The sequence below is a fragment of the Gymnogyps californianus genome, chromosome 1, assembly GCF_018139145.2.
Source record: "Gymnogyps californianus isolate 813 chromosome 1, ASM1813914v2, whole genome shotgun sequence".
Taxonomy (NCBI): domain Eukaryota; kingdom Metazoa; phylum Chordata; class Aves; order Accipitriformes; family Cathartidae; genus Gymnogyps; species Gymnogyps californianus.
The window spans coordinates 152,520,560-152,532,650 of NC_059471.1; the positions used below are offsets into that span (position 1 = coordinate 152,520,560).

Below are 12,091 nucleotides of genomic sequence, written 5' to 3' on the forward strand. Positions count from 1 at the left end.
CTTGAGCTAAATACCAACAGAAAGAGAAGGCAAAAAAAAGATACAGGCTGTAATTCCACATACAGTTCTTAATCCATGTTGGCTTGACTACACTTGACTACACTCTCTTCAATGAGAAAGAGTAAGGAGCACAGAACTCCACTAGCTTACCTTATAGTCAAGGGACTGCTGTTTCTTGGCATGATGGCTCTTTTAAGGTAGCTGAAGGAGCTATAGAGTCTCTTAGAAATGCCTGTCTGCATGCTGGATCTCATGACAACAGAGTGGTTGGTACCATGTTGCAGCATCCAGACAGCAGCACTACTGAGAGAGGAAAAACACTGATGCGAGGACATTTTAACACATAATCATTTTGTGTTCTTTCTGATCTTCTCAGGATCACTATTTAACCTGAGTAGCATGTCACTCTCTCTTCAAATTTTAAGCAATTCACCTAATCTTTTCTCTAGGATTAGTGCTTGCAGTCTTACATTATTCTTAGAAATGTGTGTGCATCTGACCTGTCATAATATTTTGACTGCCAAAATAGAGTAGTTGTCATAGTGGATAGTTAGTAGCACTTCAATGCCTAACATGATGTTATTTTAGAAATCAGATATTGTTGTAGATACTAAGATACAGAGAAAGGCTAGCTGTGGTGGCAAAATGAAATTTAGAGTGATCTAGCAGTGTATAATCCAAAATTATTGATGAAAGAAGGAACAGATTACACATGTGAAGGGAGTACACGTTGTGATTGTATGTATGTAGTATATAAATATTCTCCATAAATCCAGTCCTTCATGATCTTATTTGGGTATTTGCTCAAGCTCTTTTGCAGATGCTAGCCAAGATTTGATATGGATGGTGATGAATTTCTGCTCTTCTGTTCTGTATGGTTTTAGTCTTTATTTAAGGAAAGTTTATTTTCCTTTTTATGCTTTATACTATCTCCTAGATTGAATCTGCGGAAGTCTCTGGAAATAGTGTCATATGTAGCTTTCTTCAGTACATGGAAAAATCAAAGCCCTGGCAGAAAGCATGGTGTGTTATACCTAAACAGGAAGCTCTTGTGCTGTACATGTATGGTGCTCCACAGGTATGTGCAGAGAAAGTGGAAAAGATTTTAGTAATTATTGTCACTGACATCTCAGGAAGAGAAGTCAAACAGCTTGGGAATGGAGGAAAGACCCAAGTGTTTTCACCAACCTGTTTAGTACTAAACGAGAGGTAGTGGGTAGATTAGTTGGCTGTTCTTAATCAAGAACTTCTTCTTCTTAGGATGTTAAAGCTCTGGCTACAATTCCACTTCTGGGCTATACAGTAGATGACACTCCAAGAAGTGCTGACCTCCCGCACAGCTTCAAACTGACCCAGTCTAAGTCTGTGCACAGTTTTGCTGCAGACAATGAGGAACTAAAACAGAAATGGCTAAAAGTTATCCATTTAGCTGTCAAAGGTGAGACGCCAGAATGTCAAAATGAACTGCAAGTGAATTTAGAAGAGCAACCTGAATCTTCTAAAACATCTGAATGCTGAAGCTCAAGAACACATGGTATTTTTTAAAGATTTCAGTTGAATTTGTGGTTAGCCTTTGTGTTAACCTTTCTTTGCTCAATCAAGGAAAAAAAAAAGAAAAAAAAGAAAATAAAAATTAAAAAAAAAAGAGAAACTTCTTACTACCGTACACATCTTAGCACTTTATGTTTGGGAAAAATTCTGGTCTTTTTAGGGATCTTTTTCTTATATTTATGTTCTGTCAATAAAAGTGATGTACAGGTCCATTTCAGAGACTTTTTAAAAAAATGTGAATGCTATTGAAAATACTTACTAACTTTACTGTACTACTTGTTTGTTGTGATGCAAATTTTTTTGAAAATCCAGTTGCTCTTCAGTTTAACGTTTGCTACTTTCATTAAGAATGCAAATATTGAAGCTTCCTACTTACATGTTAGGACTCGCAACAGGATAAAAGATATACCTCTACATTGCCAAAATAGATCTGTAGTTAAATATGCAGGGACAGTTTGGCTTAATGTATGTAGTTTTTAGATTGAATTCCACAGATCTGTACATATGTTGTATTCACTTGTCTCTTTTTAATTAATGCAAATTGCTTTCACAGGTATATTGGCTTTTAAAGTTTCAATTTATCAAGGAAACAATCTTAATGATTTTCAATCTAGAAATGAATACCTAAAATATGAGAAAACAATATATAATATATGTACAGTATTAAAAATGTACAATACTTGATTTTTGCTTTGATTTCATGATACTGGGTTCCTATTAGTGAATAATTTATTTAAAAAGCATGTTTTCTATTTGAAATTAAACACAGTCCTAAATTAACAAATACTGTTCAGTGATTTGTTTTAATAGCTGACATTTAATGATCTTGATATTTTTATGCATTAAAAAAAATAGCAGTAATGTAAGTGGCATGCGATGGACAAATAAGTTCCAGTTGTGTTTAAAAGAGTAGTTGCTTTTCTTCGGTGTCCTATCACTGTTATCTTTTAAGAGTGCAGTAGTTCATGACTCAAATGCAGTATGTGGTTTGAGAAAAGCAATAGATTCTAGCAGCCTCCTGGGAATGTGTATTTTTGCTATTATGGTTATTGGAACAAAAGAACACTTTGAACTGAAATCTTTTAATTTTTGCAGAAGATTAGATACTATAATATTTATGACAACAATTTCCAAGGATTATTGTTGTAAAGTGGAGCCTGCTTTATACAAATTTAGTATGAGGTCTGAGCCTGCAAATCTCAAGTTGCATTAACTGACATTATTTGCATTCTGCTTATGGGAATAAGGAGTTGTTGGCTTTACAGTATTAAGTCCCTTATGAACTTCCATTCCTATTAGGGTTTTTATACATAGAGGCAAATGACCTCCCTAAAATTTTCACTGTAACATCCATGGATGAAATACGACAAATTCAGAGGTAGTGATTGACTATCAAGTAGACAGTTAAAATCATTGCTATCTTTCCTTTTCTGACCCCTCAAAGGACGGAGAATATGTAACTTCTACAATCAACTTGTCATAAGAACATTCAGGAATCTTACTTCTCAATATAACTGCAATCTGTGTTTTAAATCATGTCAAGCTTAAGAGCTCAGGTTCAAGTCCAGTTTTGTTAGTAACACGAGGGCAGATTTAAATTGTTGCTTTTTTATAATGAGATTTCCAAACTAAGTATTCACTGAACTCCCACTTTACTCTTTCTGTGACACTATAGGGGCAGAAAAAAAGATATTAATTTCGCATTTAACAAGGGATTGTTAAAGTAACCTCTGTTTTTAGTGTCAAGCGTACATGAGTACACAGCTTCTACTGTTCTTTGGTAAGAAGAATGTCATGCAACTTAATGTTAGTGGGCTGGATTTTGCTCTCACCTGCACAAATCCAAAATCTACCATGGCCTTTAGACTTCAAAGCTTTACACCAGTGGTAGTAATTATCAGGACATGGCATTGTAGAGTACTAACTCTACAGCTGACTTTGTCCATGTCAATTCTGAATTCTTCCTTGGGTGCTCCATGTGTCCAGATTATTCTGCGCATAACCATAGTATTACTTTTATCTGATGGGCAAGCTATTCTGTAATTTTCCAAGAGATTTTAAGTTACTTCTACTGTCAGCTGGGTTTAGCTTTAGTTATGGGCAGCTCAAGCCCATTTTGATTCACGTTGGTGAGTACCATCAAATCTTCGCCTAGGTCTCCCTAGGTAGTATGCATCATCTTGTGTGTACCTTGGCAAGGGATGTGGGGGAACATTCAGGTAAGCAAGAAGAACTCTCCGTGGCTAACTTTCTTTCATGGTCATCTCCTGAGAGTGGGTATCTTCTAGAAGAGTCTCAAGTGCAATTGTGGGATCTGGAGAGTCATCTTACCACATCCCAATGCATAAAAACATTGTTTCCCATGTTCAAGTTGTTGAGTGTAAGGGGAGAAGTTGCCTTAAAGGAGTCCCCAGATAAGATGGACTGAGCTATACTGAAACGAGTATCATGGCATGACTGTAATCATGTAGTACATTCTGTTTTCTAAGCTCCTGCAAACTTAATTCTGAGCCGAGTAGGAAGACCTATTCCAGCTAAATGATTAGGGAAATGATTAGAAGCAGCAATTTTTGGGCTGCCTTATTGTTACAGTGGTATAGAGTAGCTGAAGCTGCTTGAATGGTTTCAGCATCTCCCAGAGAAAGCCCTGCATTTGGGCATAAACAATTTGAAACGAAGTTAGCACTGGGAGTTATTTATTTGGATGTTAGCCTCATGTTTGCTCTCAGCCATTAAAGTTTATATAGCACAGGATATTTTATTTACTCTGGTGAAACCTATTTCATGTTCTCATAATCAGTTGCTTGGTCAGAATTGTTCTCTTCCGGGTCAGAATGTCTTGGCACTCAAATGTATGGTTCTGTGTGTATTTTGTAGGAAAAGTATGTACCACCAATATTAAAGGAGATCAGAAGATGGAGAAGTTGCTCCTAGATTTAACCACCCTAACTGTTTTACTCCATTCTCCACAGACAAGCCCTCCTACAGCATCCAAAATTTTAACATTAAATTGTAAATTATGACTGTAGAGGAACAAATTCAAAGTAGTAACTGCTGTCGCTTAAGTATCATGACCAAAGCAGTCAAATTAAAACCATCATTCTAACAAGGTCTAGGCTGTTCCCACTTCAGCTGTTAAATTCTTTAAAGAAAAAAAAGGGCATTAAATTTATTAACATAAAGCTGTGTGTGTAAGGAATAAACTATAACTGAGCATTCATTCATAAAACATGAAAGCATGTGAATGGCTCTGCTGAATTATTTAAGCTTTGCGATTCTTGTCTTCAAGAAATGCTTGTTTCTCACTTTAAAAGTGATCAGTCTTCTGTGCAATTTAAAGCAGATCAAAAGTTATTTTGTGCGGTTTTATCTGTGTTCAACCAGAACAATGGCTTAATTTTATGATTAATATGCTTGGAACATAACAGTGTGTTTTGCAAAATGACTTAATATTTTTCCCCTATCATGGAAAAATAGTGTATCATGACATCTGCATGTCTGCACCATTCTTCCAGACCCTCTACAAATTGTTTTCTGGTATCAGGTACTCCTGCTTGGCTGAAAAGCTGCTGTAAAATCTATAGTTTCTAGTAAAATCTAGTACTTTCAAATCCCTTTACACTGAGTAGTTTTGTTTATTCCAAAATGTATTTAATTTTTATGTGCAAAATAGTTATTGAGAATGCAAAACATTCTCTTCTATTTCGAGTAGAATATTAAACCACTTTAAATGCATGTAATATATAGTGGCACCTTTTTATGCAAAACCATCTCAAAGTGCTTTATAAATCTCCTCAAAGATTCTAAATCCCTTTCATAGAAAAGAGGATTTTTATTCTTCATATTTTTAAATTATGGATGAAGCCAAGGCACTGATTAAATGTAGAATAAGTAGACTACCACTTGAGTAAATTTTAGATGAGGTTATAGAAGTATGCTCTAAAGAGTTCCAAGTGGAGTCAGGAGGAAAAAAAATAATATGTATGTATGTATATATAAAAATAAGCGGGGAAGATGTGGAAACACTTGACAGGTTCTTTGGGTTTTGTTGGGGTTTTTTTAAAGCTACATCACCACATAGCTAGTATAAAAACTGGTCAGCTTTTCATTTCAAGACAAGATTAAATAAAATGAACAGAGGGTAGTGGTTCCTTATACTGAAGGAAAGGCTTTCAGGAAAGAAAGAAACATTCCATGTAGAAATAATTCTAAGCAATAAAAAAGGAACTTTCTCCATAAATCTATTCAGAGGTCTTTAGCTGGTGTAACCTAGCATAGACCTGCTGGAGCTATTATACCTTTAGTGATTTAAATTAATGTAGAATCTGCCTTACAGTATATAAAGACACTTGTGGAAAATCAAGATTTCACGAGTTTGAGCTGCTGACTTACTATGTCTCATCTGGAATCACAGTGCTCAGTTGAACTTCAGATGGGTTTCAGTTGGAGATAATTGATGTAGGGGTGAATGTAAACAGCTGGAAATATATATCCAAGAATAAATGATTGGAGAAGAGAAATAATTTTGTGGCAGAATGGACTATCCTTAATATAAATCCATTGGTGAAATGGGCATCATTCTTAGTCTGTGGTGTACTGTCATTTGAAATCTGAAATGAAATATATGGAGTTATGTTTTTTCCTCCAGTCTGTGGCCCTGTTGGCATGAGGAATTTACCTAGCTGGTTCTGGCTCATGGGACTGCAGTGAAGTATGTTCCTTGGATAGGAGTTTTAATCTGCTAGTCAGATTGTTTCCTAAATCCTTTTCCTTTAACAGAACATAACATTAACTTAATGATTGTATATATATGTGTGTGTGTGTGTATACACATATGCATATGTATGTGTGTGTATATGTATATATGTGTATTTATATATTTGAGACTATTATTCAGATGACCGGTTTTCAAGCAGTCTTTTACAATCAAAAAAACCACTGTGCTGCATTCAAAATATAATGTATATTGACTGTGTTGAGTATGATTTTCAGAAGAAAAAAATCGACAGAAGTAGATCTACTTTTGTGGCATGTTTACTATTTCAGCCAAATTTAAAAAACAAAACCAAAAACCAAACACGCTAAATTCAGTAAGGCATTCAATCCGCTTCCTTTAAAACCTTGTGATTAAATTTCTTCCCAGACTCAGCTATGGCATTTTGCTTTCACCCCTTCCTCTTCCTAGCACAAGTGAATGTAGAATGTGGTTTTTCTCTACTAAAATCTTCAAGCAGATTTCTTTGAATAAAACATGTTTTCAGCCACTGCGTAACACCAACCTACTTCCGTTTATAGTTCATCCTTGTAGATTCATTAAGTGTTCATGGTGAAAACATTCCGAAAAGGGGGAACTATGTCAAAGCATTTTTGCATGTATGTGCTCTAGTGTTTTTAAGAAAGAAGCCAAATTTGTTGCGTATAGGGAGCAGTTTGTAATAGAAGTATTGTTTTTTTCTATTGTTCTATTGTATAGAAAACTACTGTTTTCTATTCTGCAGCCCTCAAGGCAGATTAATACATTAATTTTAGTGGGAGCTGGATCAGCTGTAATGTTTGACATCAGAATTACAGGCTACACGTTAATTCCCCTTCATTATGGAAATATTTCTGGGTTTAATTGTGAAAACACTTTTTAAAAAAAATACTAATATTTGGAAGAGGTGTAAATTTGTTCTGGTTTTGCAATAAAGTGAAGAATATTAAAAAGGTGAAATATAAATGCTGTTGTAAGTTGTGCAAATGTAAGTGGTCATTTTTATGGTCAAGAAATATATGAATGTAAAAAATTTTCAGATATTGTATATATTTTCTGTAATATATGTATATTTGGTCATAAGGTGGGTGGAGAATTGTAAAAATTAAGCACTTTAATTCCTGTTGAGTACTTAAAAAGAAAAGAAATTTGTATCCTGTAAAATAAAAGCATCATTAAATAAGTATTGCTGGTTGATTTTTTTTTTTTTTTTTTTTTTGTCCACCTACTGTTTACTTTCCTGATGAAATCTTTAAACTGCGTTTCCAATAGTGTGTGGCTGTAAAGACCTATCTGTTTCAGAATACTGGTATCTAATTTGCTTGAAGTGCTGGTGACTCACAAGTACTGCTAAGTTGGTGGAAGATATATTCTGAATATATAAAGGACTGTATATAATGGTATGACATCTTAGGTTGGGAAGATAAAACATGTGGTCTCCACAATCCCTCACAGTTTAGATCCAGATTTCTATAATGGGAATAATAACGTGTTCTCATGTGACCAGGACGTTATGAGAGTACTTTATGGGCTTCTACATTGCCACCCCCATAGAAAAGTGCAGAAAGAAAGGAACGTGTTCAGTGTAGCCCCTCGTCTTTCTTACTATGACTCAAGCGCTGCTCTGAACAAAAGGACGAAACAAAACATTGAGCAGCTGCTCAGCGTAATCTCTTGTGCACTGAATTAAAGTGGTGCTGCGAAGCAAACATCATCAGGTAATGAGCTGCATCATGATCCTAAGCGTAGGCAGCTTTGATTCTTTGTGTGCTTAGCTAGCGAATGAATTTAGTTTATGGAAGTGCCACTTAAACTGCAGCTACACCTTTTCTAAGTGTCCTTTAACAGACAGAACCATTTGCAGTTGCCTCCCATTTCCATCATCTGTACACAGTAAACCTTTTTTGACTGTATCTGATTTATTCTTGGCATTCTTCTGCAGGTGGGCACAATGTTGAAGAAAAGACTTCCCCCAAAATATAAAGAGGAAGATTTACTGTGTTATTTGTTAGTTCCTCTCTGGAAAGAGTTGCGTACAAGCATTTTGTTTAGTTTCTACTCTTTCTTCTCTTTGCAAACACAGTAAACAAATTAATATTTGAAATAAGTACTGATGAACCACAGAAAGTAATGCTTCCCTCTCCATTTACATAATTTTTTCCACTAATTTTTCTGATTATTTTTTCCCCTGTGATTAACTCTGTTCCAAAACCATTATTTTCCTCATTAAACACAACACAATGCCTTCTACGTGGAGACAAAAATAACAGCATTTACCCTAAAATGTGCTTTAATAAGAAAACACAATTATAAAAATCAAACTACAGGAAATCCGCAATCACAGCTCCTACTTAATTCCTTTATATCAGCAGGTTTAATGAGCACTGGTATTTCTACTTGGTAGCAAATTGTCCAGGAGCCCAGCAAGTACAGGGTTGGTAAGTAAGTGGTCGGCGTCGTTTCCTCTGGCTCTCCCTCAGAGCCTGACTAATAACTGCCTCATTAGCAGAGAATTGTTCTTGGTATCGTATGAGCTTCCTGACATGAGAGAAATGGCATGCCTGCCTTTGGTAAACACAATACTTGGAGCTTGTTTGCTTTAAAAAAATTGCTCTGGAGGGTCCTGTGGTGTCTCTAATGAACAAGCGGAGGGATCCTTATGATTGTGACCGTTTTGTCTCGGAGCCGCTCACCCTCTGCCTCCTCGGCCCTGTGCGCTAGGCACCTATGACAATATTAAGCCTCATCAGACCCAGTTCATGTGGTAAATCAGGATACACCCAGCTGAGTTTATTTGCTTGAGGTTCACCCCATGTCTGTGTTGCTAGTTTCTGTCTCAAAACCCTAATGCTCTGGTGTCATGAGCAGGATGTGCTACCTGCTCTCTATCTCAAACTGTTACATTTCTTTGTGTTACAGCATATTTTTCAAATTACTTTCCCTGATTTAAAGTCTGAAGTTATGAAGAATCCATCACATACCCAGGTAAGTTTTCCAGTTGTTAGCTACACTCTCTCTAGTTGGTTTTTTTTTTCTTTTTTCTTTTTTTTTAATGATTTTTATCACTAGTCAGAACTCACACAGCCTCCAACTATGAGGATCTTATCAAGAGAATTCATTAAGAATTTCAACACCAAATCTCAATATATTTTTACTTGCTAAATGAAGGAAATCTCTGCTGTCATCTTATGGAATAGAGCCTTAGCTAAGAATCTAGGGGAAGACTTAGTGGGCTGCAGATGGATGTCTAAATCCCAAAACTTGCTCACATTAGTTTTACTGAATACCACCCTACTTAACTTGAAGATTTCAGAGGTTTCTAGATTTGGTTTATGCATCTGTAATATTAAAATAGCCTACGGTTCAAGAAACAGAAATTGTCTTGGGAGCAGAATCCAGGATTACCCTCTCTTTCTCTGGCCTCTTGTAGCCTCGTGTTCTCTTCTGCCCCTTCCTGCTCCTGTCTCGGAGCCAGGCAGTCACAGCACTCTTGCATGGGGAACGTAGAAATGAACTCTCTTGGGTCCACTGGACACTGAACTTGCATCTCTGACTTCGTGAGCTTGTGTTCTAAAGTAAGGCTGGATGTTTGTGCTGTCTTTCGAACGTGTTTTAACATAGTATGCCCAAGTTGTTTTTCCAAACTCTAGGTAAGGGTTCCTGCTTCAGGGAAATGGGTTTTGAACTCCGATTGCTACTGAATAGAGGAGCCGTCCCACAGTGTGAAATTAAATGAATGACCCCGCAATAGAAGAAGATAAGATTTCAACCATAATTCTGTTTAGACTTACTGCCTAGCTATGTAGAACTACCTGCTTTGCCTGTTCTGCCTTACTCGCATGGCTTTTGGCTTGCAAAAGGGAATCCCAATCTTTTAGCTCAAGGCTTTGGGACACAGCATTTACAAAAGACCTACTTTACCTATGTTGTATTTTGGAATTTGATTTCAGACTAGCGCTAAGCTGGTCCTATTAACTGAATGCTCTTTAGTGGCTGAAGTGCATCTTGCAGTTCTGTTTCACAGGAAAAGACTCACATCCATGCGCTCCAAGACAGCTCTGTGATGCTAAGCAAAGCATGGCGGGTAAGACGTCAAGCGTCCACTCCAGAACTGCAACCCTGACCTGAACTAAAAAGCTTAAGATAGATACACTTGAAGTATCCATTAGTCTTATATGCAGGCTGTGATGTTGTAAATCGTATATGCACGATTGTTGTATTTCCAATTTAAACTTAAAATTGTGCCAATCATAATATAAAAAGCAACATGGACAAGAAAACATGTATTACAAAAATAAAAAATGCTCCTCTTCGCATACTATTTTGTCTTAAAAAGACCACAGAAGATAGCCTTATTTAAAATACTAGATCCAGAAGTAGGAGATACAAGCTCAATTTCTCCTGAATACCAGCAAGTTTTGGTCGGGGTAAGGTTTGGTTGGGGTAAGGTTTTTTTTCTTTTCCTTTCTAGTTATATTGCCTCAGCTGAATGCTAACTAAGTGTGCATTTTGTTTTCCAATAAAAACTTACTTTCTTGATAGCAGACAGGAGCTTATTGCCTTTATTCCCAAAGCCTTGGTCCTTTAAAGTAAAAAGTCTTCACCTTAAAATTGGACTGCAAACCACTGAAGTGGTGAAAATCATTCACTGAAGCAACTGTTACTATTGTGTTTGTTATTCCAACAAGTCTGACAACCCCAGTTGCGAGGGGGAGGGAACACTGTCGCACAGCAGCTCAGAACGATACAGAGATTACTTTCATCTCAGCCAAAGCTTTCACCTCTATTGGCCTTGTCAGAAACGCTGATGTCTTCCAAACACCAGAGTGCTCGGGCTTTGTTACTGATGGATGAACTTTGACTGCTGTGTTTGCCCTGTGGCTCTTACCCTCTGTGCCCTGCCCCTTCCTGAACTTGAAACCTGCTTTCAGTGCTGCAAGCATGTTTTATGAGAAGTTGTGTGACACCCCAAATATTCAATGAATTTAGATAAATAAATTCCCTGTGGATAGAGTGAGAGAATATAAGGAACTCTCGGTTGTTTAGTTCGTCATACTGTCCAGCAAAGTTGCATCCCTGCCCCAGGATTATTTTGTTTTGTCAGAGACTGGGTCTCAGCACAGGTAACACGTAACTCGGGGACTCCTATCAGCACTGTGACCTTCTTACAGCCAGCTGAAGTGTGTAGGAGAGCTCGCTTTGCCAATTCAGCAGAATCCCTGGACTGTGGATTTGAAACCTCTGGTCACTCTTTCTTCTGGAAAAAAGAGCAAGTTTTAGAATCCATCAGCTTGGAAAATCTGTGTAGAACATCCAAACAAAGGGTCATTCTGTCAAGGGATTTCAGGAATTTATTTATCTCGGCTTCTAATGCTGTTCGCTGTGCAGACGTCTGGTATAAGTGCTACGAGGAAGTGTTATAGTTACCTCTGTGATGAGGTTGCTCTGGAGAATACAAAAACACCATTCAATTTGGCTTCACATAAAAATCAGGCTCTGCCAGACCCATATAATCGCTGTATTGCATGGTTCCAAAAGGTGACATTACCAAGGAATAATTTAGAGAAGTACTTTGCTAATAGTGTTTGTGCAGTACAAAGTAGTATGACTATGCATGCAGCACAAATGCTATGTTACATACTTGATACATTTCAGTATGGTAACCAGGTATTTCTTTCTCTAGACAAACACGATGGCAAGGAAATACGCTTTACTGAGGTCTTGTGGTCCTTAGCTTGTGGTACTTTAGCTTGTGGTCTCCTTGTCTGGCATAAATTAATTAAATGG

At 36.9% G+C, this 12,091-nt stretch overlaps 1 protein-coding gene across 2 annotated transcripts in view; it reads left to right on the forward strand.

Annotated features, from left to right (window-relative positions):
* FGD4 (FYVE, RhoGEF and PH domain containing 4) overlaps positions 1 to 2,310 on the forward strand; it is a 114,077-nt gene extending 111,767 nt beyond the window's left edge. For both annotated transcript variants that reach the window (XM_050895087.1, XM_050895098.1), the window contains 2 exons: positions 938 to 1,078; positions 1,261 to 2,310. In XM_050895087.1, coding sequence (XP_050751044.1) covers positions 938 to 1,078; positions 1,261 to 1,518 — 399 coding nt within the window. In that variant the 3' untranslated portion in view covers positions 1,519 to 2,310. The remainder of the gene's footprint in view (positions 1 to 937; positions 1,079 to 1,260) is intronic.
* Positions 2,311 to 12,091: the final 9,781 nt, after the last annotated feature.